Here is a 27590-nt window from a genome sequence, read left to right as displayed (position 1 = left end):
GAGTTACATAGCTGATGTATAGGAAGCTGACGTTTCTTTTGGCTTATGTAGAAATGTTTGTGGTGTCTAATTTCACAGATGCACATTGACTCTCATGAAGCCCTTGGAGTGTTAAATACATTATTTGAGATTTTGGCCCCTTCCTCCCTCCGTCCGGTGGACATGCTTTTACGGAGTATGTTCGTCACTCCAAACACGATGGTGAGTCTCTCGCCTGACTCAGCAGATGAGTCTAGAGGGCTTGTTCAAGCACTGATTACTGGGACCACCCCCAGAATGTCTGAGTCAGTCAGTTTGGGTGGAGCTTGAGAGTTTCCTTTTTTTTTTTTTTTTTTTTTGCGGGGCAGGGGATGGAGTCTCGCTATGTTGCCCAGGCTGGAGTGCAGTGGTGCGGTCTCGGCTCACTGCAAGCTCCACCTCCAGGGTTCACACCATTCTCCTGCCTCAGCTTCCCAAGTAGCTGGGAGTACAGGTGCCCGCCACCATGCCCAGCTAATTTTTTGTATTTTTAGTAGAGACGGGGTTTTACCATGTTAACCAGGATGGTCTTGATCTCCTGACCTCGTGATCCGCCCACCTTGGCCTCCCAAAGTGCTGGGATTACAGGTGTGAGCCACTGCACCCAGCCTGTTTTTTTTTTTTTTTGGAGACGGAGTCTTGCTCTGTCGCCCAGGCTGGAGTATAGTGGTGCGATCTCGGCTCACTGCAGCCTCCGCCTCCTGTATTCAAGCGATTCTCCTGCCTCAGCCTCCTGAGTAGCTGGCACTACAGGCGCGTGCCACTGTGCCTGGCCAATTTTTTGTAGAGACGAGGTTTCACCGTGTTAGCCAGGATGGTCTCAATCTCCTGACCTTGTGATCCGCCCGTCTCAGCCTCCCAGAGTTTACAGGTGGATTACAGGTGGCTCCCACACCGAGCCAAGAGTTTGCATTTTTAACAAATTCCCAGGTGAAACTAATGCTGCTTTTCTGGGACCACACTTTGAGACTCAGTGATAGAAAGATTTATTGGTAGGATAGTGAAATAGGAGTAATTTTTTTTTCTACAAAATTGGCAATTGGGGGAAATTTAATCTTCCTTTTTTCTTTAGCTATGACTTATGTATTCTGTTTATTTTAGGCATCTGTGAGCACTGTTCAACTGTGGATATCAGGAATTCTGGCCATTTTGAGGGTTCTGATTTCCCAGTCAACTGAAGATATTGTTCTTTCTCGTATTCAGGAGCTCTCTTTCTCTCCATATTTAATCTCCTGTCCAGTAATTAATAGGCTAAGAGATGGGGACAGTCATTCAGCACTAGAAGAACACAGTGAAGGGAAACAAATAAAGAATTTGCCAGAAGAAACGTTTTCAAGGTATGCTTTCTATCTGAGCCTGTAAGTAACCCATGCCTTTTGGGAAGTCACTTGGTGTTTCATGATCAGTTAAGTCTGGAATAACACCTGGTCTCGCTTCAGTTCTGAGCTGGGTAAAGAAGTCTGTATCAGTGTAATTTTCTAATCCGTCCTGCCTTATCTGTGGCTCCTGTTTCATACCTCTCTTGAGGTTCTGTCATGTTCTGTCTCTTGTCCTCAGTAGAGATGCTACAGCAGTGGCTTGCTCAGGTAGGGCAGGGCAGTGGGGTGGCTGTCCTGGGGGCAGGCAGTAGGCGTGCATTGCCTTCAGGGAAGTTAAAACCCAAGAGAAGCCACAGAAAGTGAATCTTACATTCTCACCATGTGCCGGCAGTTTTACACGCTGTCAGTAATAAAATACTTCTCCCTGCAAGGCAGACTGCCTCCAGTAAATACCTGTAGTATCCAATCCTGTCTTCCCTCATAAATTGTTGGGAAGCTCCCTCAGGACAGTGATCAGGCACTCATAAATACTTGCTGCCTAGATGGGTCCCTCTCCACCTCTGCTGGATTCTGAGCGTTCACTGAGTTAGAGCTGCTGCTGCAAATGTGCTACTTCTGGCTGAGTGGCTGTGACTTCATGCAGCCGTCATTTGGTTTGTCGTCAGTGAAGATGCCCTGTGTTGTCGATGGAGATAAGCCCAGTAAGCCTGCTGGGCACCTTTTTGTTTGCAGGTTCAGCAGGCAGCCTGTGGCTTTCCCTCTGTTGCATTGAAGCAGCTGGCTAAAACTGATGGTACATTAAATTCCTATGACAGATGATCAGCTTGTATTTGTGTAATGGTGTACAGTTTACAAAGCTTAAAAAAATACTACCTGCCATTTCATCCTCAGCGAGGAAGGTGATACACAGAGAGAAAAAGTGACTGTATCCAAGGCGATGGTGTTACGCGTTTCACTTTAACAGTTTAATGTACTTTACTTCTATTTTTACTTAATATTTACCACATATATTTTCATATATACTTGGCATAAGTGCTTTATAGTAGTCACCTAATTCACTGTCACCCTTTTTGTTTCTTGGAAGGTTTCTATTACAACTGGTGGGTATTCTTTTAGAAGACATTGTTACAAAACAGCTGAAGGTGGAAATGAGTGAGCAGCAACATACTTTCTATTGCCAAGAACTAGGCACTCTGCTAATGTGTCTGATCCACATCTTCAAGTCTGGTAGGTAAATCACATTAGTCTTCCTTGAGTATCTCAATTCCCCATTCTGCACTGTACACTCTTAGAGTGTAGGAGCTATGCTGCCCGGTAGAAACTCTGCCTTGCCCAGCGTGCCAGTTGAAAATGTTTGTTGCTGTAAGAGTCAGCCTGATCCATATGACCCAGCAGTTCTACTCTTGGGTATATACCCAAAAGAATGGAACGCAGGGTGGTGAAAAGATGTTTGCATGCCAGCGTTCATAGCAGCGTTATTCACAGCAGCTAAAATGTGGAAGCAACTGAAGTGTCCATTGATGGACGAATGGATAAGCAAAATCTGGTGTATACTTAGAGTGGAATATTATTGAACCTTAATATTCAATAACCTTAAAGGACATTCTGACACGTGCTACAACATGGATGACCCCTAAGGACATTATGCTAAATGAAATAAGCCAGTCACAAAAGGACAAATACTATGTGATTCCTCTTATATGAGGGACCTGGAGTACTTAATTCATAGATACAGAAAGTAGAGTGGTGGTTGCCAGGGGCTGCAGGGGAGGGGAGTTATTTTTACAAGATGAAAAGAGTTATTCTAGAAATGAATGGTGGTGATGGTTGTATAACAGTGTGAATGTATTTAATGCTACTGAACTCTACAGTTAAAAATAGTTAAGATGAGCCAGGTGTAATGGCTCATGCCTGTAATCCAAGCACTTTGAGAGGCCAAGGCAGGAGGACTGCTTGAGCCAAGGAGTTTGAGACCAGCCTCAGCAACATGGCAAGACCCCATCTGTACAAACAGACTAGCCAGGGGTAGTGGTGTGCCTGTGGTCCCAGCTACTCAGGAGACTGAGGCTGGTGGACCGCTTGAGCTCAGGAGGTCAAGGCTCTAGTGAGGTATGTTCATGCCTCTGCACTCCAGCCTCGACTACAGAGTAAGACCCTGCCTCAAAAAAACAAAGCAAGACAAGACCCAAAAATGGTTAAGACGGGCCAATCACAATGGCTTACGCCTGTAATCCCAACACTTCGGGGGGTCAAGGTTTAAGGATCACTTGAAGCCAGGAGCTTGAAACCAGCCTGAGCAACATAGTGAGACCCCCTAGCTCTACAAAGAAAATAAAAAACTAGCTAGGTATGGTAGGCACATGCCTGTAGTCCCAGCTACTTGGGAGGCCGAGTCGGGATGATCGCTTGAGCTTGAGACCAGCCTGGAAAACATAGCAAGAGACCCCATCGCCACAAAAATAAAAAAAATTTAAAAATTAGCCAGGGGTAGTGACATGAGCCTGAGCCCAGGAGGTCAAGCTGTAGTGAGCCACCATCGTGCCACTGCACTCCAACCTGGGCGAGAGATCAAGACCATGTCTCTAAAGAAAGAAAATTACAAGGACAGTGAACCCAAGAAAGTCATAAGACGCCAGCTGTGCAGCAAGCATAGAAAGCAACCAGTCCAAATTAGGACAGTGTGTTTTCCAAGAAGAACGATCATTTGTCATGAGAATGCTTTGCTTTAAATAAATGAGTAAATAGCTAGAAGACTAGTTCTAGGGGATAGGCACATCTTTCTTCTCTCAACAAGAAAAAAGAAAGGCAATTCTAATCTCTAGGAAAAGCAAATAGCATTAAGTCATGGTCCAAATATGAGGCAAACCAAAATATGGCTTGATTTTTCAGCAGTTGATCTGTTGGAAGCCCTTGATATTAAAAAGGTTCTCCTTTAAGCAGCTTAGGGGTCATGATCAAAGACCCATAGAAAGAGATGCCATCCTTTTAGGATCCTTGGCTCTCTTGGGAACTATATTCACATAGTCATAATGTAAGTATTGCTTGAGCTTTCATTTTTGGAGTCAATATGTGACTGAAACGCTGAAGACTTGCTGACTTAATTATGGTTTCAGAACAGAATGAAAATGTCTTCAATTCTGATGAATATAAAAGGAAAACTAACCAAGTTAATTTGGCAAGTAGATGGTAGAGGTAGGGGTGGGAATGGAAGGGGCACTAAAATCCTTACCTAGCATTGTTGGAGTTACATGATTACATCATCTGAAGTTGACAGACCAAAATATAGAGACTTCAAAGGTATCCAGATAAAGCTAAACATGTAACTCAGATTGTTAGGAGGTAGTATAAATGAGCCAAATCTCCTCTTTATTACCGTAGAGTTAATGGGTAATGTCTAAAGTTGTCTGAAGTCTGTAAATCATGACAAATTATGATGTGGTGATTGTATTCAACAGTCTTTCAGTTGCAGGGATAAAACCCCAATTTAAACTAGAGTAAGAGAAAGAATTTGTTGGTTTGAGCTCCTGGAAAGTGCAGGCAAGGGTAGTTGGTAGGACTGCATCTAGTGTTTTAATTCTGTGGTCTGCATTGTATATTTATGCATATCAGCTCTGCTTTCTTCTCTTAATTTGTATACTTTTTAAATTTTATTTTAAAGATAGGGTCTCACTTTGTCGCCTATGCTGAAGTGCAGTGGTGTGAAGTGCAGTGGTGTGAAGTGCGGTGGTGTGAAGTGCGGTGGTGTGAAGTGCGGTGGTGTGAAGTGCGGTGGTGTGAAGTGCAGTGCGAGGCTCGCTCTAGCCTCGGACTCCTGGGCTCTAGAGTTCTTCCTGCCTCAGCCTTCTGAGGAGCTGAGACAATAGGCATGCACCACCATGGCTGGATAGGTTTTAAAATTCTTTTGTAGAAATGGAGGCCTTGTTATGTTGCCCAGGCTGGTCTTTAACTCCTAGCTTCAGGCGATCCTCCTGCCTCTGCTTCCCAAAATGCTGAGGTTATAGGTGTGAGCCACCGCGCCCAGTCTCATCTCTGCTTCCTGTCTTAGCCCCTCAAGTAGGCATGTGATTGGCCTTGCATGAGTCATATGGGTGACCATAAACCCCTGAATGCTCTGGTCCACCTGGGCCAAATGGGAGACTGGACAGCATTCCATTGATGAGGAGGTGGGGCTCGTCTCCGGGAGTAAGGGAGAGGAGCGCATGCAGTAACTGATGGTCTGCTGCACGGGATAGCAGCGCATCAGTTAGAATTTTGAAGGTAACTACCAGAACTGAAAACAGAAAAGATAACAAGTAGTTGCCTTAAAAAGGGATGGGGCAGGGTGCTTTTGTGATCAGAAACTCCTTTCTCTTATTGGATTTTTGTACACATTTTGCGGACATACCCTTAGAGTAAAGATAATTAGCATTTTCAGCCTTGGTCCATTTGAGGAGTGGCCTGCCTCCATGCTAGCAGGCTCTGAGTCTGCTAGATTCAGTTGAGCATCCTGGCTCTTGCCTGCATGGAACTTCCAGTCAGTGAGTCAGTATCACAAGTCTCAATATTTCCTATGAAGGAAAACAATAGTGCAGTGACAGACAAAATGGGCGGGCGGCAGAGGCAGGATTTCCGAGGGGAGAAGTAGCTAGCTTTTTGCAGAGGAATGTTCCGGCACCCGAGAGAGCAGCTGAGAGTGCAGGCGGGCAGGAGGCGAGTGGGGCCTGGCCGCACAGCGCCACAGAGTCCAGAGAAAGGGGCCTCTTCATGGCCACTGCATTCAGCTGCTCTCACCCTCCACACAAGCCATGGCCAAAATTTAATTTTGATAATGGACTCTAGTGTTTGAGCCTTACTTGCTATTATTGAAAGAATTTTCTTGTTTCTTTTTAAAGATCTTCAGATTATGCTTTATTGACCACTGTAATAAGGTTAAAGTTGAGAAAATATGCCTTGTTAATGAATGATAGGTCAATTTTAGTATATTGGTCATTTTAATATTTTGCCACCAGTTGGTTTGAATCTGATGCCAGGAGGAGACAGCCTCATTTCTTTTTTTTTTTTTTTTTTTTTTTTTTTGAGACGGAGTCTCGCTCTGTCGCCCAGGCTGGAGTGCAGGGGCCGGATCTCAGCTCACTGCAAGCTCCGCCTCCCGGGTTCACCCCGTTCTCCTGCCTCAGCCTCCCGAGTAGCTGGGACTACAGGCGCCCACCACCACGCCCGGCTAGTTTTTTGTATTTTTTAGTAGAGATGGGGTTTCACTGTGTTAGCCAGGATGGTCTCGATCTCCTGACCTCGTGATCCGCCCGTCTCGGCCTCCCAAAGTGCTGGGATTACAGGTTTGAGCCATACTGCGCCTGGCCAAGATAGCCTCATTTCTAAGGACTAGTCTTGCCTTCGTGGGATAAGGGTGGTGTGTTCTGTGTCCTTCTACATGTTCGAGCGATCTCTGCAGCTCAAAGGTGTTCACTGTCTTCTTGTGCTGATTTCCTCTTCTTCCATCTCAAAATTGAGACAAAATACTTTTACTATTGAAGTGTTGTCCAGTAGAACTTCCAGCAGAGACGGGATGTCTGCACTGTCTAATTTAGTTGCCTTTAGCCACGTGTGGTGTTCCATACCTGAAATGTGGCTGGTCTGACTGGGTAGCTTAATTTATAATTTTATTTAATTTTAATTAAGTTAAACAGCTCTGTGTGGATAGTGGCTCCTGTATGAAACTGCAGGTCTGTTGAGAAGCATCTTTACTGGAGAGAGTGGAGGGCTTGGAGGGGCACGTGGGTTTCCTGCTGCTATCTTTGACCTTATTTAATTGGCCCAACATTTGCAAGTAAGTTGTCTGTGCGTGTATATATAAATGTCTGTTTCTGTCTTCTTGTTTCGTTTGACTGCATTTATTTGAAAGACACTAGGTGGCAGAATTACTGTATTTGGTTGGTTTCAAGATAAGAGTTGAAGTAATCCATCTTGTGTGTTTATATCGGTAAGGTGTGTTTAGCATGTAAATTGGTAATTCGTATTCACGTACTGCTTAAACAAAGGCTATGAATTCCACCCATACACTGAAAATGGAGACCTTTGAATTTGTCCATTTCAGGCATTACTTCTTAAACAATACCTGGTTCAGGAACTAGTCAGAATGGCACCCTTGACTTTTAGTTTCCTGCTTTTCCTTTTGTTGGGGGAGGAGGGTATTTAGCTCAAAGGTGTGTGCCTATTTCAGATTCCATCTGGGAGAAGCAGAATAGCCAAGAAAGATACCTGTCCTCCTGTTTACAACATTTGGGGTAACCAGCATCCCTCTCTTTTGGTCCAAGATAGACAGGTTTAGAAACAGATGATGGTACCAGAGGCCCAGGGGGTGGAAGCATCAGCTTTGTTTGTTGTCCATGTGGCTGGATTAGAGCTGTCTGGCTTTGTAGCCTCAACACGGCTGTCCAGCTTTGCTCACTATGATTTTCAAGGACACATCTTGTGCCCTTCCCTGCCTGCCATCCAGACCATACCCAGTCAGGGTGGCAGGAACTGCTGCCCCTTCCTCCCTGAGTCCTGGTCGTGGGTGGTGGAGAGGTACCATGACCCTCACGGAGGCCTGCTCACCCTTCCTCTGTGGCAGAGGGGATGGCTGCACGACAGCTCTTTCCCTGTCCTTTCCAAAGCGTCCATGGTTCCACTTTATGGGGCAAAGCAGGAATACTGGAAGAGAAAGTGGTCCTTTCTATAGTAATAAAGTTGGCATTGATTCAAGTTCACCCTTGGGGAAAGGATAGGGCCACTGACAATTATAATGCTGGAAGCAGTGGAGTTTTCTCATGGGTATGTGGTAGGTTTAATTTTAATTATCCCAGTTAATTCTTAGAACAGCTCTGTGAAGTATTTCCCCCTTTCTGCCTGAGTTCTAAAAGATCCTATGCCAAAACCAAGAATGAAAACCCAAGCATTCTTTCTTGCCCATCGATCTTTCTCTCATCGGGCCACTTCTTGGGTTGTTAGGGGTGAATGTAGCCGCTGGCAATTGCAGAATACCCACCATGGGCCCCAGTCACTGTGTGGCGTGGATTAGAGGTGGTTCTCTCCATGTCATAGCCGAACAAGCCCAGCCCAGAGAGGTTTCTGCCCTAGGAGCTCTTGATGGTGGAACTGGGATGCGATCCCACATCCTGCCTGTTTTGGAAGCAGCATTCTTCATTTCCAGTTCCTGCTTCCGTTGTTCCTTTTAGTATTTCTTTGTTTAACTCATGAAATCAGGACTTGGGGAGCTGCTGCGTGCAACTGTAGCTGTTTCTCTGGGTGCAGCCTGCATCCACCTTCCTGCCCCCCTCCTTTCTTGCACTGCCATTGTGGTCTCTGGGCACCTGGTCCCTTTCTCTTCCCCCGAGTCCCTTTGGCTCCCCTGTGCGACCCTTGTGATCCACAGGCTCTGCCTTCTTTCTGTCTGAGACTGCTGCTCATCACTACCTGGGACCCTAGGAAGGGAGGCTCCTCCGAGAAGCATCTTCTAATCTCAGCCACGTTCTCAATGCCGCCGTTGGCTTTGTTAAATGATGGTAGCTACTGTAACAAATAAACCAACATTTCCGTGGCTTCACGCCAGAGAGGGTTGTTTCTTGGTTTTATGACAGTGTGTTGAGGGTGTTTCTGGTTCACGGATGGTTTTCCTCCATGTGGGAATTCGGGGACCCAGGCTCCTTTCCTTCTTTTGGTTCTCTTCTCTGGACCTCCACATCCTCTGTGTCTAGTTGGGGACAAGGAGAGGGAAGGTAGAGAAGAAGGCTCTGTGGCCTTGGACAAGTGACATGCATGCCTTTGCTGGTGTTCTCTGCTGGTGATGGGTCACAGCCCCACCCCGTACGAGGGGACTGGGAGACGTCGTCCTGCTGCCTCCCAGCAGCAAGCAGCACTGTGGTCTCTGATGTGTTTTCTTTGAGGATAAAAACAGGCGATTCCAGGATGAGTAAAGTCAGGGAAACCCTTGGAAGGAGGGGACCAGGCGGGTGTCACCATGGGATTAGTGGTGGCTTCAGAATGAGCCGCCAAGAGTGCAGTGCCTTCTAAAGCTTTTGCTATTCTGATATGCCCACACCATGCCCAGCAGGTGTCTGCCTGGCTCTCCGCAGAGAGAGTGATGAATCCTTCTCGTGAACCTCTGTCCCGTTCTTCCTCCCTCCACCTGGAAGGGACCCTGGGTTCCTTGTAACATCCCGGCGGAACAGGGGACCTTCTGTCCTGTCCCCAAGCTCAGTCTCATCCTCCTGCCAGCTTCCCAACCCCTCTTATGTCTGCTTCCTCACGCCACATCCTTCTGGATTCTCTGGAATTGAATTTTGCCTTTGATGCTTATTTAAAAATATCCATTGCAGGCCAGGTATGGTGGCTCATACCTGTAATCCTGTGCACTTTGGGAAGCCAAGGCGGGCAGATTGCTTGAGCCCAGGAGTTTGAGATTAGCCTGAGCAACATGGTGAAATCCTGTTTATAGAGAATACAAACAGGGCATGGTGGCGCACACCTGTACTCCCAGCTAGACAGGATCGACTGAGCCCTGGAGGCCAAAGCTGCAGTGGGCTGTGATCGTGCCACTGTACTCCAGTCTGGGCAACTGAGTGAGACCCTGTCTAAAAAAAAAAAAATCTATTGCGTACTTCACCACAGTGAAACGTGTGTCTTATCTTTCCTTTCCAGCCTGTAGCTGCTCTTTTGCACTTATAGCCGCACTAAGTCAACCTTAAATTAAAAGCAAACCAGCACTTCCTGTGCTCTCCTGCTTCCTTCATGAGGGTCCCTCCCTCTGTGTACACTCCATTCTCATTGCCCCTGGTGGTTTGTTTCACTCTTGGTTCTCAAGCCGTGGCAGCCTGCCTCTTATCATCTTTACTGAAAAGTCCTTTGCAGAGGCTGCCTGTGTTCTTTCTTTCTCGGTCCCTCTCATCCTGGGCCCCCCAGCTTGATTCTGTGGGGCTGCCCTCTCCTCACTCAGTAGCTTGCAGGGTCTTCTCTGTCTAGCCACTTAATTGGTTGTGTTCCCCGAGTTGCTGTCCGTGGTCTCTCGTCACTGTTTTCTCTGTGTCTCTGCCTCTCTCCTCGGCCTTAGTAGGTCTCTCCCCTTTGTGACCCTGGCTGTTGCTCTCGTGGACAACTTTCTCTTGCTGGTCCGCGTAGTCCTGGCATCCAGCTTCTCAACATGGGACTTGTCCTGCCAGTACCTCAGACTTACGCTGAAAATTGAACTAGCACCACTGTCACTCTCCAGGACCTCTTCTTGTTAATTAGGTCATTAGGGATGTTCAAAATCCCAGCATCATTGTCCATTCCTCCTCCCACCAGCCCAGGGACCCTGACCTTACCTCCTCCTCTCCATCTACCGGGAGGTGGCTCTCAGAGTCCGTCTCATCTTCCACCCGAACTTCCCTACAGACTCCCCGCTGCCGCCCCAGGGGCTGAGCACTTCCTCCGTGCCTCGTGCAGCGCTGAGCCCTTTACCTGGGTTCTCCTGTTTGCTCCTTATTGCAACCCTGTGGACAGATACTGCTCTTAATTCCATCTTAAACCTGAGGAAGCTGAGGCCCCAGGTAAGGTGCGTCCAAGGTCACTCAGGTAGTAAACTGTAGAGCCACGATCCGAACCAGGCAGTCTGATTCGGAGCCTGTGTTGACGCTCAGCCACCTAGAACACAGCTCAGATTGTGGGTTTCTATTACGTGTTCAAAACCGCCACATCCCGGGTCTGTCCCTGCACGTGCCCTGTGGCCTGGCTGCATCTTCTTGAAGGCAGTGCATGCGTCTTCACTCAAGGGGCCCGTGCAGGAAAGAGGGCCCCACAGAAGGATGAGGCCAGTGCAGAATGGGCTGGAGGGGACGATGCTGACTGTGAAGCAAGTGTAGAGAAATCCCAGGAAACCTGGAGGAACCAGAGACAGGGCATTAGAACTCATCGTTGTGACCTGGTCTGTATTCTCTGAGTGTGCTGCTGCTTTTAGCTCACTTCCTTAGTCTCAGGTTGTAGTTTAAGGCATTGTGGAGCCCTAAAAAGCCTCTACTCTGTTTTTGCCTGTTTCGGGACCCTTTCACTTCAGGGATGTGTTGAATTTTTTTTGTTGTTTTTTTAAATTTTTTGAGATAGAGTCTTGCTCCATTGCCTAGGCTGGAGTACAATGGCACAATCTTGGCCCACTGCAGCCCCTGCCTCCTGGGTTCAAGCGATTCTTGTGCCTCTGCCTCCCAAGTACCTGGGATTACAGGCACCCGCCACCACGCCTGACCAATTTTTATATTTTTAGTGGAGACAGGGTTTTGCCATGTTGGCCAAGCTGGTCTCGAACTCCTGACCTCAAGTGATCCACCCACCTCGGCCTCCCAAAGTGCTGGGATTATAGGCATGAGCCACCATGCCCGGCCTGAAATTTAATCAGAAATAAAATTTTGACCCCAACAATGATGCTAGGAGGCCCAGATCTGGGGGAGAGGGCGACCTTGGCCAGATGGGCCTTTCTCTGTTTCCCAAGTCTTGCTGCCTCTGCCTGCTGTGCTTTGCAGCCTGTGCATGTCTCTGTGCCTCTGATCTTGTTTATCCAAAGGAGAGGATAGAATCAAGTCATGATTCCTGGAGCCCTGAGAAGGATGCTGTGGAGAAACTTGCAGGTAGAATCTAACTGAGTGTGTGGCTGAGGTGCCAGCATTGTGTGTGGGGAGGCTGACCGCTTGGCCTGCCCAGGCCCAGGATGCTCCATGGCCGGGCACAGAGGCAACTTGGCTGTCAGGTGTCAGGAGCCTGCAGAGAGCACACAGCCTGGACCGCAGGGGGCTGCCCATGTTCTTCCAGCACCTGTCCTGCTTGCTCACCTGGCCTCTTACAGCATTTCTGTCCCTCAGTTCTTAGCAAGCCCAGGAGCTGTTCAGGTTGGCAGGTGCCGAGTGCTGTTCCTGCCTGTGTAGCTGTGGCTCAGTCCTGTGGGGGGCCCCGCTGTGGCCTGAGTGCAGTGATTCGAGGTGCTGAGTGTTCCCTGACTCGTTCTGCAGGAGCTGTGTTCAGACTTTCACAGCTCTTGGCTTGAAGCTTCTGGAGGGCTTGGCATTGCCAACCAGTGCAGGGGTGGACAGTGGGAGAGGAGGAAGGCTAGCTTTCCTGACCAATCCATTAAATAAATGGGATATTGGCCAGGCACGTGGCTCACGCCTGAATCCCAGCACTTTGGGAGACTGAGGCGGGTGGATCACGAAGTCAGGAGTTCGAGACCAGCCTGGCCAACATGGGGAAACCCCCTCTATTCTAAAAATACAAAAATTAGCTGGGCGTGGTGGCAGACACCTGTAATCCTAGCTACTCGGGAGACTGAGGCAGGAGAATAGGTTGAAATCAGAAGGCGGAGGTTGCAGTGAGCCAAGATCATGCCACTGTACTCCCACATGGGCAACAAGAGTGAAACTCCATCTCAAAAAAAAAAAAAAAAGCAGAATGTCTGTTTCTGCTTAGAAAAATCAGAATTTTCTAAATGCCAGGTGCTTTGAATATGTAAGTATGGGAAACAACTCAGCCTGTTTCATTTTTATGTAAAATCTCCACGTAGCCATGTGGCACTGGACTGAGATGAAAGCAAAGACATTTCTCCTTCTTAACTTTGTTTCTAGGAATGTTCCGGAGAATCACAGCAGCTGCCACTAGACTGTTCCGCAGTGATGGCTGTGGCGGCAGTTTCTACACCCTGGACAGCTTGAATTTGCGGGCTCGTTCCATGATCACCACCCACCCGGCCCTGGTGCTGCTCTGGTGTCAGATCCTGCTGCTTGTCAACCACACCGACTACCGCTGGTGGGCAGAAGTGCAGCAGACCCCGAAGTAGGTTCATAATGCCCACAGCCCAGGGCGCTGGCCCAGCACTCTGTCCTGAGACTCCCAGTAACCTGAGATTGGGCCACCGTTACAGCATTTTCATTTTCCATTTTTTGTGAGGGCTTGTAAAATTTCTGCTGCATATTAATATTCCTTTCATGGACAGCATATTGTAGAGACAAACATGCGGTCCAGCCAAAGGCATTCAGAATAGCAATTGCTTTCTAAATGTGATTTTCTTTGGCAAGTTCTTTGACACCATTCCATCTTGTGGGATATGCTTGTCATGCTGTGTGGCTCCTACTAAGTTCTAGTCCTTCAATTGGTTCCATAGCCAGATATGTTGCAATGTCTTAACTTCATTATAAATTAAATGTGGTTCTGGTTATTCTTAGATAATGGAGTAACGATTTAGCAAATTTCAAAACCTCTTGGAAATATTATTTGACCATTCAAAAAGACTTACTAAGTCTCTCATTATGGGTGGCCCTCTTTTTGTAAAAGGTTTTCAGGCTTAAGCTCCATTTCTAGGTGCTCCAACACTCCATTATTTGTATACATGTGGAAATTAAAGCTGTGACATCCCCGCCCTAGCTGAATCCTCAGCACAGTGTTTCTGGAAGGCTCAAGATCCCACACTGGGGAAAAGAAGTTCCAGAGAGAAAAGAGGGCAGGTGCTGCCGTGCCTCTCTGCTCAGTATGGATACTGGGCCATATGCGGCCAGGGCTCGCAGTAGGGCCAGTTCATGGCACTCAGCTGGAAAGTCCACTGTTGGCGGGCATTCGTAACCATCCACTCTGTGCCGTATGTAGTGGGGTGTGGCATCCAAGTATTTAAAATACTTGGAGGATGTCTTAGGCCTGTTATGATGACTGAGCACTGTGGGAGCAGGAGATAGAAAGTCAGTGTCTCCTAGTTCTGTGCTGCTTTAACGTGCAGAGAAATCAGCTGCGGATGCAGCAGATCACTCCTTTTCTGACAGGCCTGCTCACTCTGATGTTATATCAGAAAGCTCTGAATCTGGGATTGTGTTCCCTGAATTGGAATAACAGAAATGCTTAGATGATCAGTGTTTAAAAGAAATAAACCAAAGGTAAATTTAGTTTGGAATTCAGCACGCGTCTTCATTCAGCCCTCTGAGGGCAAACTACAGCTTTTCATAAATGTAGGTAAATTCTGTTTCTTGACCCCCTCTGACCCAGTTTTCCTTTATAACCTTCTGTATTGTTCCATTATCCTGAAATAACATTAATAGATTAGGCTGGGTGTGGTGGCTCATGCCTATAATCCCAGCACCTTGGGAGGCCAAGGCGGGAGGATCACCTGAGGCCAGGACTTCGAGACCAGCCCAGCCTGGCCAACATGGTGAAACCCTGTCTCTACTGAAAATAACAAAAATTAGCCAAGCGTGGTGACAGGTGCCTGTAGTCCCAGCTACTCAGAAGGCTGAGGCAGGAGAACCGCTTGAACCCAGGAGGCAAAGGTTGCAGTGAGCTGAGATCGCGCCACTGCACTCTAGGCTGGGTGACAGAGTGAGACTCCATCTCAAAAAAAAAAAAAAAATTAATGGATCAATGGATTTTTAACCTAATAGTTAAATTCAAAAAATATCATTCTTTAATGGTAATGTAAAGGTAAAATTAAGAGAAGATAATATGTAACAAGCATTTTAGTATGTGAGTGTCTAAGGTCTCCCTGTGGTGGAAGGAAAAAATAAATCCCCGTAAGTGTCCACGATGCCCATAGAGAGCAGAGCTGTTCCAGTTTAAACCGCTGCTCTTAGGACTGTGTTTTTCCAGCTATGGGTGGTGGGGGATGAGTATCTTTTTATTTCCATGAGATGAGAAAAATGAATTACTAGAAGTATGAAACACAAAACACAGCTGCTCTTTTTTTATCCGGACTCAGCAGCTATAAAATTGCTCTATCCAGTTGCAGAAGTTCCTGCTGCTTACCCTTGACGCCTCCTCGGTTAGTGTGCATCTCCTTTCAGGCTGGCTCCCAGATGGGAGCTGGCTCCAGGCGACACTGGGTGCTCTGCTCCAGGAGGTCCTTGTGTGGGCCCTGCCCCGGCCTAGCCCCTCTCTTATGGACTCTGTCACCGTGGGTTTGATTCACTCAATCTGTCTTACCTTTTGGTGAGCTGTTAGAGTCCTGCCTATACTTCAGCACTTGTGGGTGTGTTGTGGTACACATGACATGTTGGTCACTTCCCAGCTCATCTTGTTCTGAGTCACCCTGGATTTGGTACGTTCATTCGCCACTAGTAGCTGGCGGTATATGGCCTGCGATTTGGGGGACTTGTGCTGCTACAAATTGGGGCTGAATTTGAGTTGACACTGGCCCTTCTTTATGTCTACTGCTAATATTTGAATTGCAAATGCTGCCTCTTCTCTTTCAGAGGCTCATTACCCTATAGCTGTATTATTGCAAAGTACATAATTACAGCTTGAGTGTAAGTCACGCTGGGCTGGCAGGACAGCCGACTGAGAAAGGGCAAGTTTCCTGTTTTCACATTGACACATAATTTATAATACAGTAGAATGTACTTTTGTATCAACTGTAGTCAGTAACAGCCCCCTCCCCCAACCACATAAGATATAGAGCAGTGCTGTCGCTTCAGATAGTTCCCTCTTCCTCTGCCATGTTCCGCCCTCCCCAGGTCTAACCACCAATCCGTGCTCTATTCAGCCCATTGCAGAGGGTCATAGAAATAGAATCTACAGGCTGGGTGTGGTGGCTCATGCCTGTAATCCCAGTGCTTTGAGAGGCTGAAGTGGAAGGATCACTTGAGGCTAGGAGTTCGAGACTAGCCTGGGCTACCTAGCAAGACCCCATCTCCAGAAAAAAAAAGTTCGAAAATTACAAGCATGTCCCTGTAGTTCCAGCTGCTTGGGAAACTGAGGCGGGAGGATCTCTTGTTGAGGTTACAGTGAGCTATGATCGTGCCACTGTGCTCCAGCCTGGGTGACACAGCAAGACCTTGTCTTTGGGAAAAAAATTAAGAAAGAGATGGAACCACACAGTGTGCAGCCTTTTGAGTCTGGCCCCTTGCAGTGAGTGGTGTCTACCGTCATGCGTTGCACACGCGTTGGTGGCTGGCTTCTTGTGACTGCTGAGCATTATATGGCTGGGCTCTAGTTTGCTTTCACTTCACCAGTTGGGAAACAGAGAAAAGGCAGTTTTTAAAAAGTTTAAATCTGTAGAATTTTGGTTTTTACCAGTTCTCTTCTAAATCCTGAGGGATTACAGGAAAAGTTGTTGTATTTCAGAATATTCTTAGCTTGATGTGACCTCTCTCCCCGTTAAGGCCCTTTGCTGCAATGGGAAGGACGTCGTCCTCGGTCAGACCCTGAAGGTCAGAGGGGCACTTTGGGAGTGTGTCAACATTTTAACTGTATGGACTAGAGCCAAGAGTCTCAAGGTTTATAATTCCCACCTATTCAAAAAGAAAAAATAATAATAATACAGTGAGAAGAAGTCAGTGTGAAGTGAAATAACCTGTGTTAGTGGGGAAGAAGTGTTTTTAAACAGAATTTCCACAATGTATACCCTGGACGTGTTTAGAGTGGTGATGTTTCATTGGGACACGAACAGTAAAACATGAAAGCAGGGAGATTTTCTTTCTGGCAGTTGGCAACTTTCATGGCAGATGGGGAATTTGAAAAGCAATTGCTCAATTATCAAACATAGCCAGTGTGAGTTCTGAAATAAAGGTGCTGATTGAATGTGCAGCTTTATGGTGGATTTTGTCATTCAGGCAAGCATTTTAATTTTCTGCCTGTTAAATTCTGTTTTCTTTAGTTTTTCATATGTGGTTTATTGTAGCTTGGGAATAGATAACTGAGAGTATATATTACACATACAACATTCTGATATGGCAATATTTAAACCAACTTGTCTGTTTTAGAACTAGAATTAAACATAATCATTTTCAGTATTTTGCAAATAAGCTCACTGCCATCCAGAAACATTGTCAATGCATCTGTTGCTCCTTCTAGAAGACACAGTCTGTCCAGCACAAAGTTACTTAGTCCCCAGATGTCTGGAGAAGAGGAGGATTCTGACTTGGCAGCCAAACTTGGAATGTGCAATAGAGAAATAGTACGAAGAGGGGCTCTCATTCTCTTCTGTGATTATGTCGTAAGTTTGAAATGCCTGTAAACGGGGTTGAGGGAGGTGGGGACCGGGAGAACATCCTGAGTAGATGACACTTGCCTGGACCCTCTGGAACCCAGACTGCCCAGTGTCCTGCCAGCTCCATCAAAACTAAATCTGGAATGAATGTTTACTTCTGCTCTGACATATAATTGGAGACCGGGCCTGGCCTTCCAGTCACTGGATTCTAAGCTGGACTGTGAGAGTTGATGCAGCTGACTCATTTATCAAATGCCCAGCTATTGGCTTCACGCCAACACGATGCTGGGCATATTTGTTAATTCGAGGGAAGCAATGGAGTAATAATAACTAATGATTTGAAAAACAAGATAAGTGCATTGACTGTAGTGGGGTTCTGATTTTAAATTTTTAAAAAAATTAGGCCGGGCGCGGTGGCTCAAGCTTGTAATCCCAGCACTTTGGGAGGCCGAGACGGGCGGATCATGAGGTCAGGAGATCGAGACCATCCTGGCTAACACAGTGAAACCCCGTCTCTACTAAAAAATACAAAAAAAAAAACTAGCCAGGCGAGGTGGCGGGCACCTGTAGTCCCAGCTGCTCGGGAGGCTGAGGCAGGAGAATGGCGCAAACCCGGGAGGCGGAGCTTGCAGTGAGCTGAGATCCGACCACTGCACTCCAGTCCGGTGACAGCGCGAGACTCCGTCAAAAAAAAAAAAAAAAAATTAATACCGGGAGCAGTGGCTTACGCCTAAATTCCAGCAACTCGAGAGGCTAAGGTGGAAAGATCACTTGAGCCCAGGAGTTTGAGATAAGCCTGGGCTACGGTGTAAGACCCCCATCTCTAAAAAAATAAAAAATGAAAAATTATCCAAGTGTGGTGGCTCGTGCCTGCAATCACAGCTTCTTGAGAAGCTGAGGCCGGAGGATGGCTAGAGCGTGGGAGTTCGAGACCAACTTGGCAACACAAAGAAACCCTGCCCCTACCGAAAGAAAGAAAAATTAGCCTGGCATGGTGGTGCGTGCCTGTGGTCCCAACTACCTGAGAGACTGAGAAGGGAGGATTGCTTGAGCCCAGAAGTTTGAGGCTGCGGTGAGCCGTGACTGTGTCACTGCACTTTAGCCTGGGTGACAAGGCGAGACCCCTGCTCTAAAAAAAAATTTTTTTAAGTTAATTTGTAGAAAAGGTGTTAGATGTTCATTGCCATGTTTTATGAGGGATTCCTGTTTAAATGCCATTCTCTTAAAAAAAAAAATAACTTGTAGGAGTTTTTAACCGTAAAATTAGCATCACATGTTTACCATGGAGAATTTACAAAAAACAGGAAAATAAAACCTCTGTAATCATACTACTCAGAGATAACTTGCTGTTAGATTTCGGTGTAGATCTAATACTTTTTCTGTATTTATATTAAAAATACTTAAAACATATACATTTCTTTGTTACAAACATGGTATCTTATAGATAGTGCTGTCACATAGCAAAACAGTGTTAAATATTCTGAATCAGAAAAGGAAGCCGACTCTCCAACTGAAAGAGGTGTTATCCTAGAGACTTTTTCTGGTGATGGCAATTTGTTAATATTCACTTTTTGCTTTACATTCTGTATTGAAATAGTTTTTCTGTTTTGTTCTACTTTTAAGGATAATATAATTGTATCATGCTGTTTTTCACAGAAATGTAAGAAAAAAAGATATTAATTTTGTAAGTTAATAGAGGTTGAGCATCCCAAATCCAAAAATCTGAAATCCCAGATGCTCCAAATTCTGAAGCTTTTTGAGTGCTGACATTATGTTCAAAGGAAATGTTCACTGGAAGATTTCAGATTTTTGGATTTAGGGAGCTCAACAAATAAGTATAATGCACATATTCCAAAACCTGAAAAAAATCCTACATTCAGAATACTTCTGATCCCAAACATTTCAGATAAGGGTTATTCAACCTGTACTGTCAGATGATCCCAAATGAAAAATATTAATCGTTAACCAAATGTCAAGGAATTGATCACATTTTACAGTTTCTGCCTAGGATTATGAATCAAGATGAAAAGGCTCTGCGTGTTTAAAAATATATATTTTTTTATTTTCTTATAAATCTTAAATGTATCGACACTTAAGATTTATTTGATATGTGGGATCCATTCATATTTTGGATTAAACAATTCTGTCAAGACCGTGGCAGTGATAGAGGATTTTTTTTTTCCCACTGAACTATCACAAAATTGGAAAAAGAGTAATTGGAGAACCCCACTGGCTTGGCCAGCTCGAAGCCCGGGAGGGGGCAGGCAGTGCTGTTGATGGGAGCGTCGCAGCACCACGCTGCCCCTCCTGCCCACGGATCTCTGAGGCCTGCCTTTGTCCTTTGACCCTTGGCCATTTGTTAGTGTCTCTGAGAGCTGGACTGCTGTACCCTACTTCCCCAGGGGGGCCTGACTTCACACAGCCTCTGCTGCAGTGCGTGGTTGGAGGTGACGGCCTTGGTAAATCCAGTTTCCTGCCTCCTCAATTATTTGTGCTCATACACTGTATATTTTTTAGTGAGGTTTATATTTGAGATGTGTTTTCTCCTTCTTACCCTTTCTGGCCTTTCTATGGATTAATACCTGGTCTCTTCTTGTGTACTTGAAAGTGAATCTCTCATCATATTTTTCCTTAGTGTCAGAACCTCCATGACTCCGAGCACTTAACGTGGCTCATTGTAAATCACATTCAAGATCTGATCAGCCTTTCCCACGAGCCTCCAGTACAGGACTTCATCAGTGCTGTTCATCGGAACTCCGCTGCCAGCGGCCTCTTCATCCAGGCAATTCAGTCTCGTTGTGAAAACCTTTCAACTGTACGTCTTCATCCTGCCAACAATTGCCAGTTGCAGTTTTCTCTGCCTTAAAAATGGAGTATTGAAATTTTTAACTTTAATTTCTGATAGGCAAAATAGTCATCTTTTGTTCTTTTCCTTCTCGCTGTTAGCCAACCACTCTGAAGAAAACTCTTCAGTGCTTGGAGGGGATCCATCTCAGCCAGTCGGGAGCTGTGCTCACGTTGTATGTGGACAGGCTGCTGTGCACCCCTTTCCGTGTGCTGGCTCGCATGGTCGACATCCTTGCTTGTCGCCGGGTAGAAATGCTTCTGGCTGCAAATTTACAGGTATTGGGAAAAGAAACCCTGATATTGATTTATATTGAAAATTTAGCAGGCCAAGCAAAACAGGTGGCTGCCTTTTTCCTCCATAGGTGTGGTCTTGACACGGTCACCGATAGAAACATGGAAATATCTGCAAACTTGCCATTCCTCGTGTGTCTGATCTGTTTCTTGAACGTTTTTCTAGTCTGTCCTTACTAGGATGAACTGTACACATCAGTTTATCCTTTTTAAATGAGCATGAGGTTATTTTGGGTTGTTCAGTGTCACAAACACACTAATGTGTTTTTGTCTATTAGAGCAGCATGGCCCAGTTGCCAATGGAAGAACTCAACAGAATCCAGGAATACCTTCAGAGCAGCGGGCTCGCTCAGAGGTAATGCTGGAAACACAGGTCATCCTTGTGTTAGAATAACCCAGGATATAAAAGATATAGATTTGTGCGGGAATAAATTCACAGGACAAGAAATTGATGTGCGTTATAGGTGGGTTTACTGCAGAAGTGCCATAATAGAAAGCTTCCTACTTTTAAAACAACCAGATCTCACTTTATATGGAGTAAAGGACAACCAGCAGGATCACGTCTATGACATGAGTGGAGGCAGTTTGCACTCCTGTTGGCTGTTTGAGAGGTAGTATTTAGAATGCCTGTATTCACTGTCCTGTGATGAGTGGGAAAATAGGTTATCAGCTTTATCTTAGCAAAATCAAAGCATATCATCTAATTGCTAAACAAGAGTTGGCAAATCTGAAAGACATTACTGAATCCTTGGCATGCAGGACTTACATCTGCATCCCGTTGCCATTTTTTCTCTTCAAAGCATTTAATCACTTAGTTGTGTTTGCAAAGTCTTTTAGAAGCCTTTATCAGAAATCCTTACATCTCCTATGTGAGTGTATTTCCATGACTGCAAAATAAGTTAAACTTTTACCTTTTTTCTTCCCTTGGTGGGGGCGGAAATTGTGTGTGTGAAAGGGAAAGAGAGACAGCAGAGAAGGAGAATATAATTATGCTGTGTCCTTTGAGCTGAAATTGCAAAAAAGAAAACACACACACACAAAAATTATTATGCTTTGATTTCAGTCTTAAGAGTACCTTGTTGATGGTGTTTTTTAATGGGATTGGGCACAATTAGGTGGACAGTTTGGGACGATTTTTCGGTCTGTAGGGCCAAGCTGTTTTGTAATTTGCATTATAAAGTTGTCACTCTCATAGCAGATGGTGGCAGATAAACTATTATTACTTTTTGACCCTAGACTTAGTCTTCAGTCCAGATGAGGGAGATTAAAAGATTATAAATATCTTGTGCCAGATGAGGTGATTTTATTTTGAAATGACCATAAATTCCTATCCGTTGTCTTACTGGGATATTTGATAGTGGAGTTTGTGCATTTGAGTCTTAGATGATCTGTTTTACGTTTATTAAGAAAGCCTTTATTAGCTTTTATACCATGTATGGACTGTTGCAATGTTTGAGTATAAATGAAATTTCTGGACAATATTAATGGAGTACAAACTGTGATACCTTAGAAGTAAACTAGGGCCTGCGTTTATATCATGACCTTTTTGAGTGTTGATGAGAAAATAGCTGTGAAGAAAAAGTTTTAACAAGTTTCATTTTCCTTTAAGAAGCCACTAATAGTGCATCCTTAGGGTGTATATTTCTAGAATCCTAGTGTGCAAAGTTTAGACTAAGACTAAAAACAAAATTGCACTGTAATTTCATTTTTGTTTGTATTTTAGACACCAGAGGCTCTATTCCCTGCTGGACAGGTTTCGTCTCTCCACCATGCAAGACTCACTTAGTCCCTCTCCCCCAGTCTCTTCCCACCCGCTGGACGGGGATGGGCACGTGTCACTGGAAACAGTGAGTCCGGACAAAGTAAGTGTCCAGCGTGTCTGCATGCGAGGCACAGGGCAGAGTGCCTCTGTCACCTGTGGCAGATACAGAGAGTGCAGAGGAGGTGCGGTGGACCCAAGGAGTGCTGGCGCTCTGCTCGGCTCAATGAAGCCGTGGTTAGAGACCTGGGGGGACCATCAATGTCCGAGGGAGCAAAGCAGTGCTGATGTGGGACCCTTTCGGTAGGAGTGCGGGGTGAGTCGTTAGTGGGTGACTCAAGGGAAAGTCAGTTGTGGCCTGCAGGCCCCTGACTGCACAGGCCTTCAAGCACGTGTCAGTGCATTTAGCCTCCCTCCATCGCCTCATACCTTCTGGCCACCTGTGAGTTGCACCGCCACTGCCAGCCATTCTGGTATGTTGTCAGCACCTCCGCTGCTCATACCTCACAGTTAGGGACCACTTGGGGCCTTGGTAGAGCCTTGGTACTCTACTTTCCTGGAGAGAGTTCAGCTTATGAATATGAATTTAGATTTCAAAAACCAGCAGCCCAAGTATAAGAAAGCAAAGGTTCAGTCCTGCCTTCTTAGGCTCTATTTGCTAAGCATCTGCCCTGCCCTGCCCTGGTTGCTGGGAAGAGATGAGCAAAGCAGACAGCCCAGGAGAGGATGGCAAAGGGGCCGCTAACCCTTAGTAGTTTAGCTATATTTGGAAGGACTATTAGAAGTTCACCAGGTGAAGGGGGAGGCCGTGAGAGTACCCAGGTAGGTAACAGAAGTCCAAAGGGGAAGACCTGTGGTGTGGTGAGCTGTATAGCCACAACATGCCGGCCGGCGGCCCTCTCAGTTAGCCTAGTGCAGTGTTCCCAAGCGCTGGCCTAGGCCTGTAGCTCCAGGGATGTGAAGTCCCCTTGAACGCCACCCATCATGCTCCCCTTATTCATCTTTTTCTTCCCAGGACTGGTACATTCATCTTGTCAAATCCCAGTGTTGGACCAGGTCAGATTCTGCACTGCTGGAAGGTGCAGAGCTGGTGAATCGGATTCCTGCTGAAGACATGAGTGCCTTCATGATGAACTCGGTACGGGGGGAGCAGCGGAGGCAAGGAATCCTCAGCTTTTCTTGTGACTTCCAAGTGGGATTTGTCTCCTCGTGTGACCCACTTGTTGACAACACATGTTGGGGATTCCACTCTGGATGGGGACGGGATGACGGAGAGACTCCACTGTGAATGGGGCTGGGAAGTGGAGAGGACTCCATTTCAGGGGGCCGGGACATGGGGGATATGCTGATCAAGATTGTTTCAGCCACATTAGAATCCAAGGAGGCAAGTCGATTTCACTCAACCTTTCATGCATTTAAAGAAAATGGAGGTGGTCTTAGATTACAGTCATTTCACTCGTTTGTTCTCGTGGCAGTGAGGAAGGGTATTGGATTGGTGTCTGTCTTCATTCAGGATCTTTGAGAAGATGGAGAGCACTCCCTCAGGGATTAGGAGAGACTCGAGATGGAAATGAAGATTTTACTACTTACAGGTCCTGGCGGGTACATGGCATGCCTAGAGGCCCCTCACACCCGGAGGTTGGGGGCATGTGAGGGAATGAAGTGTGGCCCTGGGCACTTTTATTGGCATCTAGGGTGGGGGACCTGAGCGGCAGGGAGCAGGGTAGAAACTGGATGGCAGTGAAGTTGGAAGCAGGCAGCTGTGAAATTTGAAGCAAGTTGATGGGAGCTCTCTCTCATGAGGAGGTATTGTTTTGAAATCCAGCCGGCCCCAAGGCTGGGTGTGTGGTTTGGCGTGAGAACTATCTGACCTCCACGGAAGGAACAAACACGGGATGTCATCATCTAAGCTCCATGGCCAAGACAGAATGGAAGTCAGGGTTGCATATTTGCCGTAGACTTCGACACAGTGTCGTAGTGTGTGACTTCAGTAACTTGTTTCTGGTGTTCTGGAGGTTGATCTTTAGTCGCAAAAGAGACCCTTGAATGCAGTGAGATTTCCTCTACCCACACCTCGGTTAGATGTAGTGAGGTTCTTCACCCCCCAACCCCAGATGTCAGAGGGCAGCCTGCGCAGAGCTATCCCAGGAGACCGTGCAAAGCCTTGGTGTCCCCGTCCTTCACCCGTGGGCAGATCCTGTGAGCAGTCGGGGGGGCCACCTCTTTGGTGTGGTACAGCCATGGCCCGAGCAGGGCTTCCTCTCAGACCTACTAGGATGGGAGAGACCTCCTGGTGCTTTAGCCCTGCGTTGATACGCAGCAGATGGGAGGGAAGTGGGCACCCGGGAGGACAAATGCATGTAGAGGCTGGGGGTGGAGGCAGGTGTTCATGAAAAGAGACCTTGCAGGGAGGGCAACACAACAGTGTGTTCTGATGTACTGAAGAGCTCGACTGAAAAGAACAGGAGAATTCACCCAAAATCCATTTGCTAAAATTGTTTATCTTTTTTTTTTGAGACGAAGTCTCGCTCTTGTCCCCCAGGCTGGAGTGTGATGGTAGATCTTGGCTCACTGCAACCTCTGCCTCCTGGATTTAAACAGTTCTCCTGCCTCAGCCTCCCGAGTACAGGCATGCGCCCACCACACCCGGCTAATTTTTGTATTTTTAGTAGAGACGGGCTTTCACCGTGTTGGCCAGGCTTGTCTCAAACTCCTAACCTCAGGTGATCCCCCTGCCTCAGCCTCCCAAAGTGTTGGGATTACAGGCCTGAGCCACTGCGCCTGGCCTAAAATTGTTTATCTTAAGATTCATGCAGTGAAAACTAACTTACTGAGTGATAAATTTGCTTAGTGATCCGTTTATTAGGTTTTCCAAATTTGCTAATTGGGCTTTGAACAGCTGTAAAAGTTCTGACTGTAAAAGAAAGCTGCAACTTTTGGCATTCATGATGCTTTTCTGAATATTAAACTAAGATAGATGTTTTTCCTGAAGAATTGGCCCCCAATCTTATAAATGGCTAAACAAAAAAGGTTGCTAAAACATAATCCAAATTGTCATAGGAAATACCGTTTTTCCAACCAAAATTTTGTCATTCATATGGCTACTTTTACTTATTTCAGCTGCATTTGACCATCTTTTTCAAACTTCAGGGATGGTTGGTGTATCACCGAGGTCTTGGATGACACTTTAGCTTTGATTTTCTGTTTTTATGAATTAAAATTGTCATACCAAAATTTTTACTTCAAGCAAATCCAAGAGCATAAAAAATTAAAATATCACTTAAAGTACCAAGAGAGAACAGAAATATATTTTACTAAGCGTATGTTGAATGAAGTTGTTCAAATATTTGTAACAGGCATAGAGTAGAATTTTCTTAAAAATATTTTTGATGGTATACCAATCTGTGTTTTCTCAGAAACATTTGCCTTATTCTTTTTTCTGTTGTGTTTTTCTTACCTGATTGAAAGCTCCTAATCTGTTGTTATTGTTTGTTTAACCTTTAATGCTCTGATTTCAGGAGTTCAACCTAAGCCTGCTAGCTCCATGCTTAAGCCTAGGGATGAGTGAAATTTCTGGTGGCCAGAAGAGTCCGCTTTTTGAAGCAGCCCGTGAGGTGACTCTGGCCCGCGTGAGCAGCACTGTACAGCAGCTCCCTGCTGTCCATCACGTCTTCCAGTCCGACCTGCCTGCAGAACCGGCGGCCTACTGGAGCAAGTTGAATGATCTATTTGGTAATTAAAATTAAAAATTTTTAGAAAGCGTTCCAGGGCCAGTATAGTACTTTGCACCCAATAAATATACAATAAAGTAAATATACAATATACAATAAAGGCAGTGGATCCAATACAGCGAAAGCGTTTACAGAGGTAGCTAAAGAGCAGCACTGGTGGCCTCAGCTCAGAATTTCTTCCTGCGTGTTTGCCACTTTGCCGTTCATTGACGTGGTCGTGGACATAGGGCTCTAAGCCCTTGAGGAAGGCTGGGCCAGACCTCAGGGGAGATGCAGCCCCAAACTACATGCAGTCATGTGGACGGATGCGTAGATGTGCCATTGAGGAGCAATGTCTTGTGCTTTCATCAGATTCTCAAAGAATTGCTTGACTGCCTTTCGAAGGTGTTGCATCGGTGCTCGTGTTTGCACCACCCACGAGGGCCTTCTGTTTCAGGGGATGCTGCGCTGTATCCGTCCCTGACCACTCTGGCCCGGGCCCTGGCACAGTACCTGGTGGCGGTCTCCAAACTGCCCAGTCACTTGCACCTTCCTCCTGAGAAAGAGAAGGACACCGTGAAATTCGTGGTGGCAACCCTTGAGGTAAGAGGCAGCTCAGGAGCTCGGTGTTGCTGTGGGAGGGGACACGGGGCTGACACTGGAGACGGTAAAGCAGTTTTATTTGAAAAGCAAGAGCTCTGACCAATCCAGTCACTCTTCCGTCTCAGCCTGGCAGTAAGTCTTGTCACCGTCAAGTTATTGTAGCCATCCTTCACCCTTGCCTCGCCACTCCTCACGGTGGCCTGTGAGGTCAGCCAGGTCCCCTTCTCATCTGCACCTCCAATGTCATGTGGATCGTAATTTTAGAGACTTGAAAAATAACCATCTGGAGTTACTTTGTGTCTTAAGTTGGCCTGGACATGTCAGCCAAGGAATACTTGGTTTGTGTTAGTGCTTGTAATTAGCCCCCAAAACATGTACACATTCTGGATGCATTAAAGTCAGGTCTGTATCCTTAAAGGGCCATTGCTGTGCTGCCTGCCCTCAGCAGGGACACACTTTGCAGACCCACAGAGGCTCCGCCTCCACCTCACACCAAAGAAAGGGAGGAGTCCAAAGGGCATCAGTGCCGTTACTCACAAAATGATAAATACACCCTTATTCTGAACCACGTGGAGTCACATGGTTTGTGATCCCTGTCCTTTAGGTTTCAGCTTAGTGGGGAAGTGGGAAAGCCAGCGTGTGATCACAGCACAGGGTGATTGCTGCCGATTATATTATGTGCCTGCTGTGTGCAGGACAGCATACTTTACATGCATCATCTTATTTGACTCTCACAACTCCCTGTGAGATAGGCTCTGTTACTCCCATTTGACAGGTGAGGAGAGCAAGGCTTAGAGAATTTCAGTGACTTGCCCAGGTCCACTGAGCTAGGAAGTAGCCATTCTGGCGTTTGAACTCAAGGCCTGCTATCCCTAGAACCCATGCTCTCAAATTCAACCTCTGAGGCTATGCCAGAGGCAAGCCCCAGTGCTGTGGGAGCCCCAAGGAAGAACCTCTGGCCTGGTGGCCATGTAGCCCAGGAGAGATGTCTGCAGGAGCCCACAGCGCTGAAGGAGAGAGAGGCAGCAGAGTAAGGGGCATTCTGGCAGAGAGGGGACTGGCACCTTGGGGAATAGCTGGGTCAGGACTGAATGTCATGGAGT

At 46.3% G+C, this 27590-nt stretch overlaps 1 protein-coding gene across 1 annotated transcript in view; it reads left to right on the top strand.

Annotated features, from left to right (window-relative positions):
- HTT (huntingtin) overlaps nucleotides 1-27590 on the top strand; it is a 162453-nt gene that overhangs the window by 107489 nt on the left and 27374 nt on the right. Inside the window, exons 38-49 of the mRNA XM_021938205.2 lie at nucleotides 79-201; nucleotides 1120-1355; nucleotides 2422-2564; nucleotides 12938-13145; nucleotides 17142-17283; nucleotides 19913-20092; nucleotides 20224-20400; nucleotides 20694-20770; nucleotides 22139-22277; nucleotides 23190-23312; nucleotides 25693-25906; nucleotides 26342-26487. Coding sequence (XP_021793897.2) covers nucleotides 79-201; nucleotides 1120-1355; nucleotides 2422-2564; nucleotides 12938-13145; nucleotides 17142-17283; nucleotides 19913-20092; nucleotides 20224-20400; nucleotides 20694-20770; nucleotides 22139-22277; nucleotides 23190-23312; nucleotides 25693-25906; nucleotides 26342-26487 — 1908 coding nt within the window. The remainder of the gene's footprint in view (nucleotides 1-78; nucleotides 202-1119; nucleotides 1356-2421; nucleotides 2565-12937; nucleotides 13146-17141; nucleotides 17284-19912; nucleotides 20093-20223; nucleotides 20401-20693; nucleotides 20771-22138; nucleotides 22278-23189; nucleotides 23313-25692; nucleotides 25907-26341; nucleotides 26488-27590) is intronic.

The sequence above is a fragment of the Papio anubis genome, chromosome 3 (assembly GCF_008728515.1).
Source record: "Papio anubis isolate 15944 chromosome 3, Panubis1.0, whole genome shotgun sequence".
Lineage (NCBI taxonomy): Eukaryota > Metazoa > Chordata > Mammalia > Primates > Cercopithecidae > Papio > Papio anubis.
The sequence above is the reverse complement of the archived record's forward strand: the minus strand, read 5'-3'. Positions and strand labels throughout refer to the sequence as shown.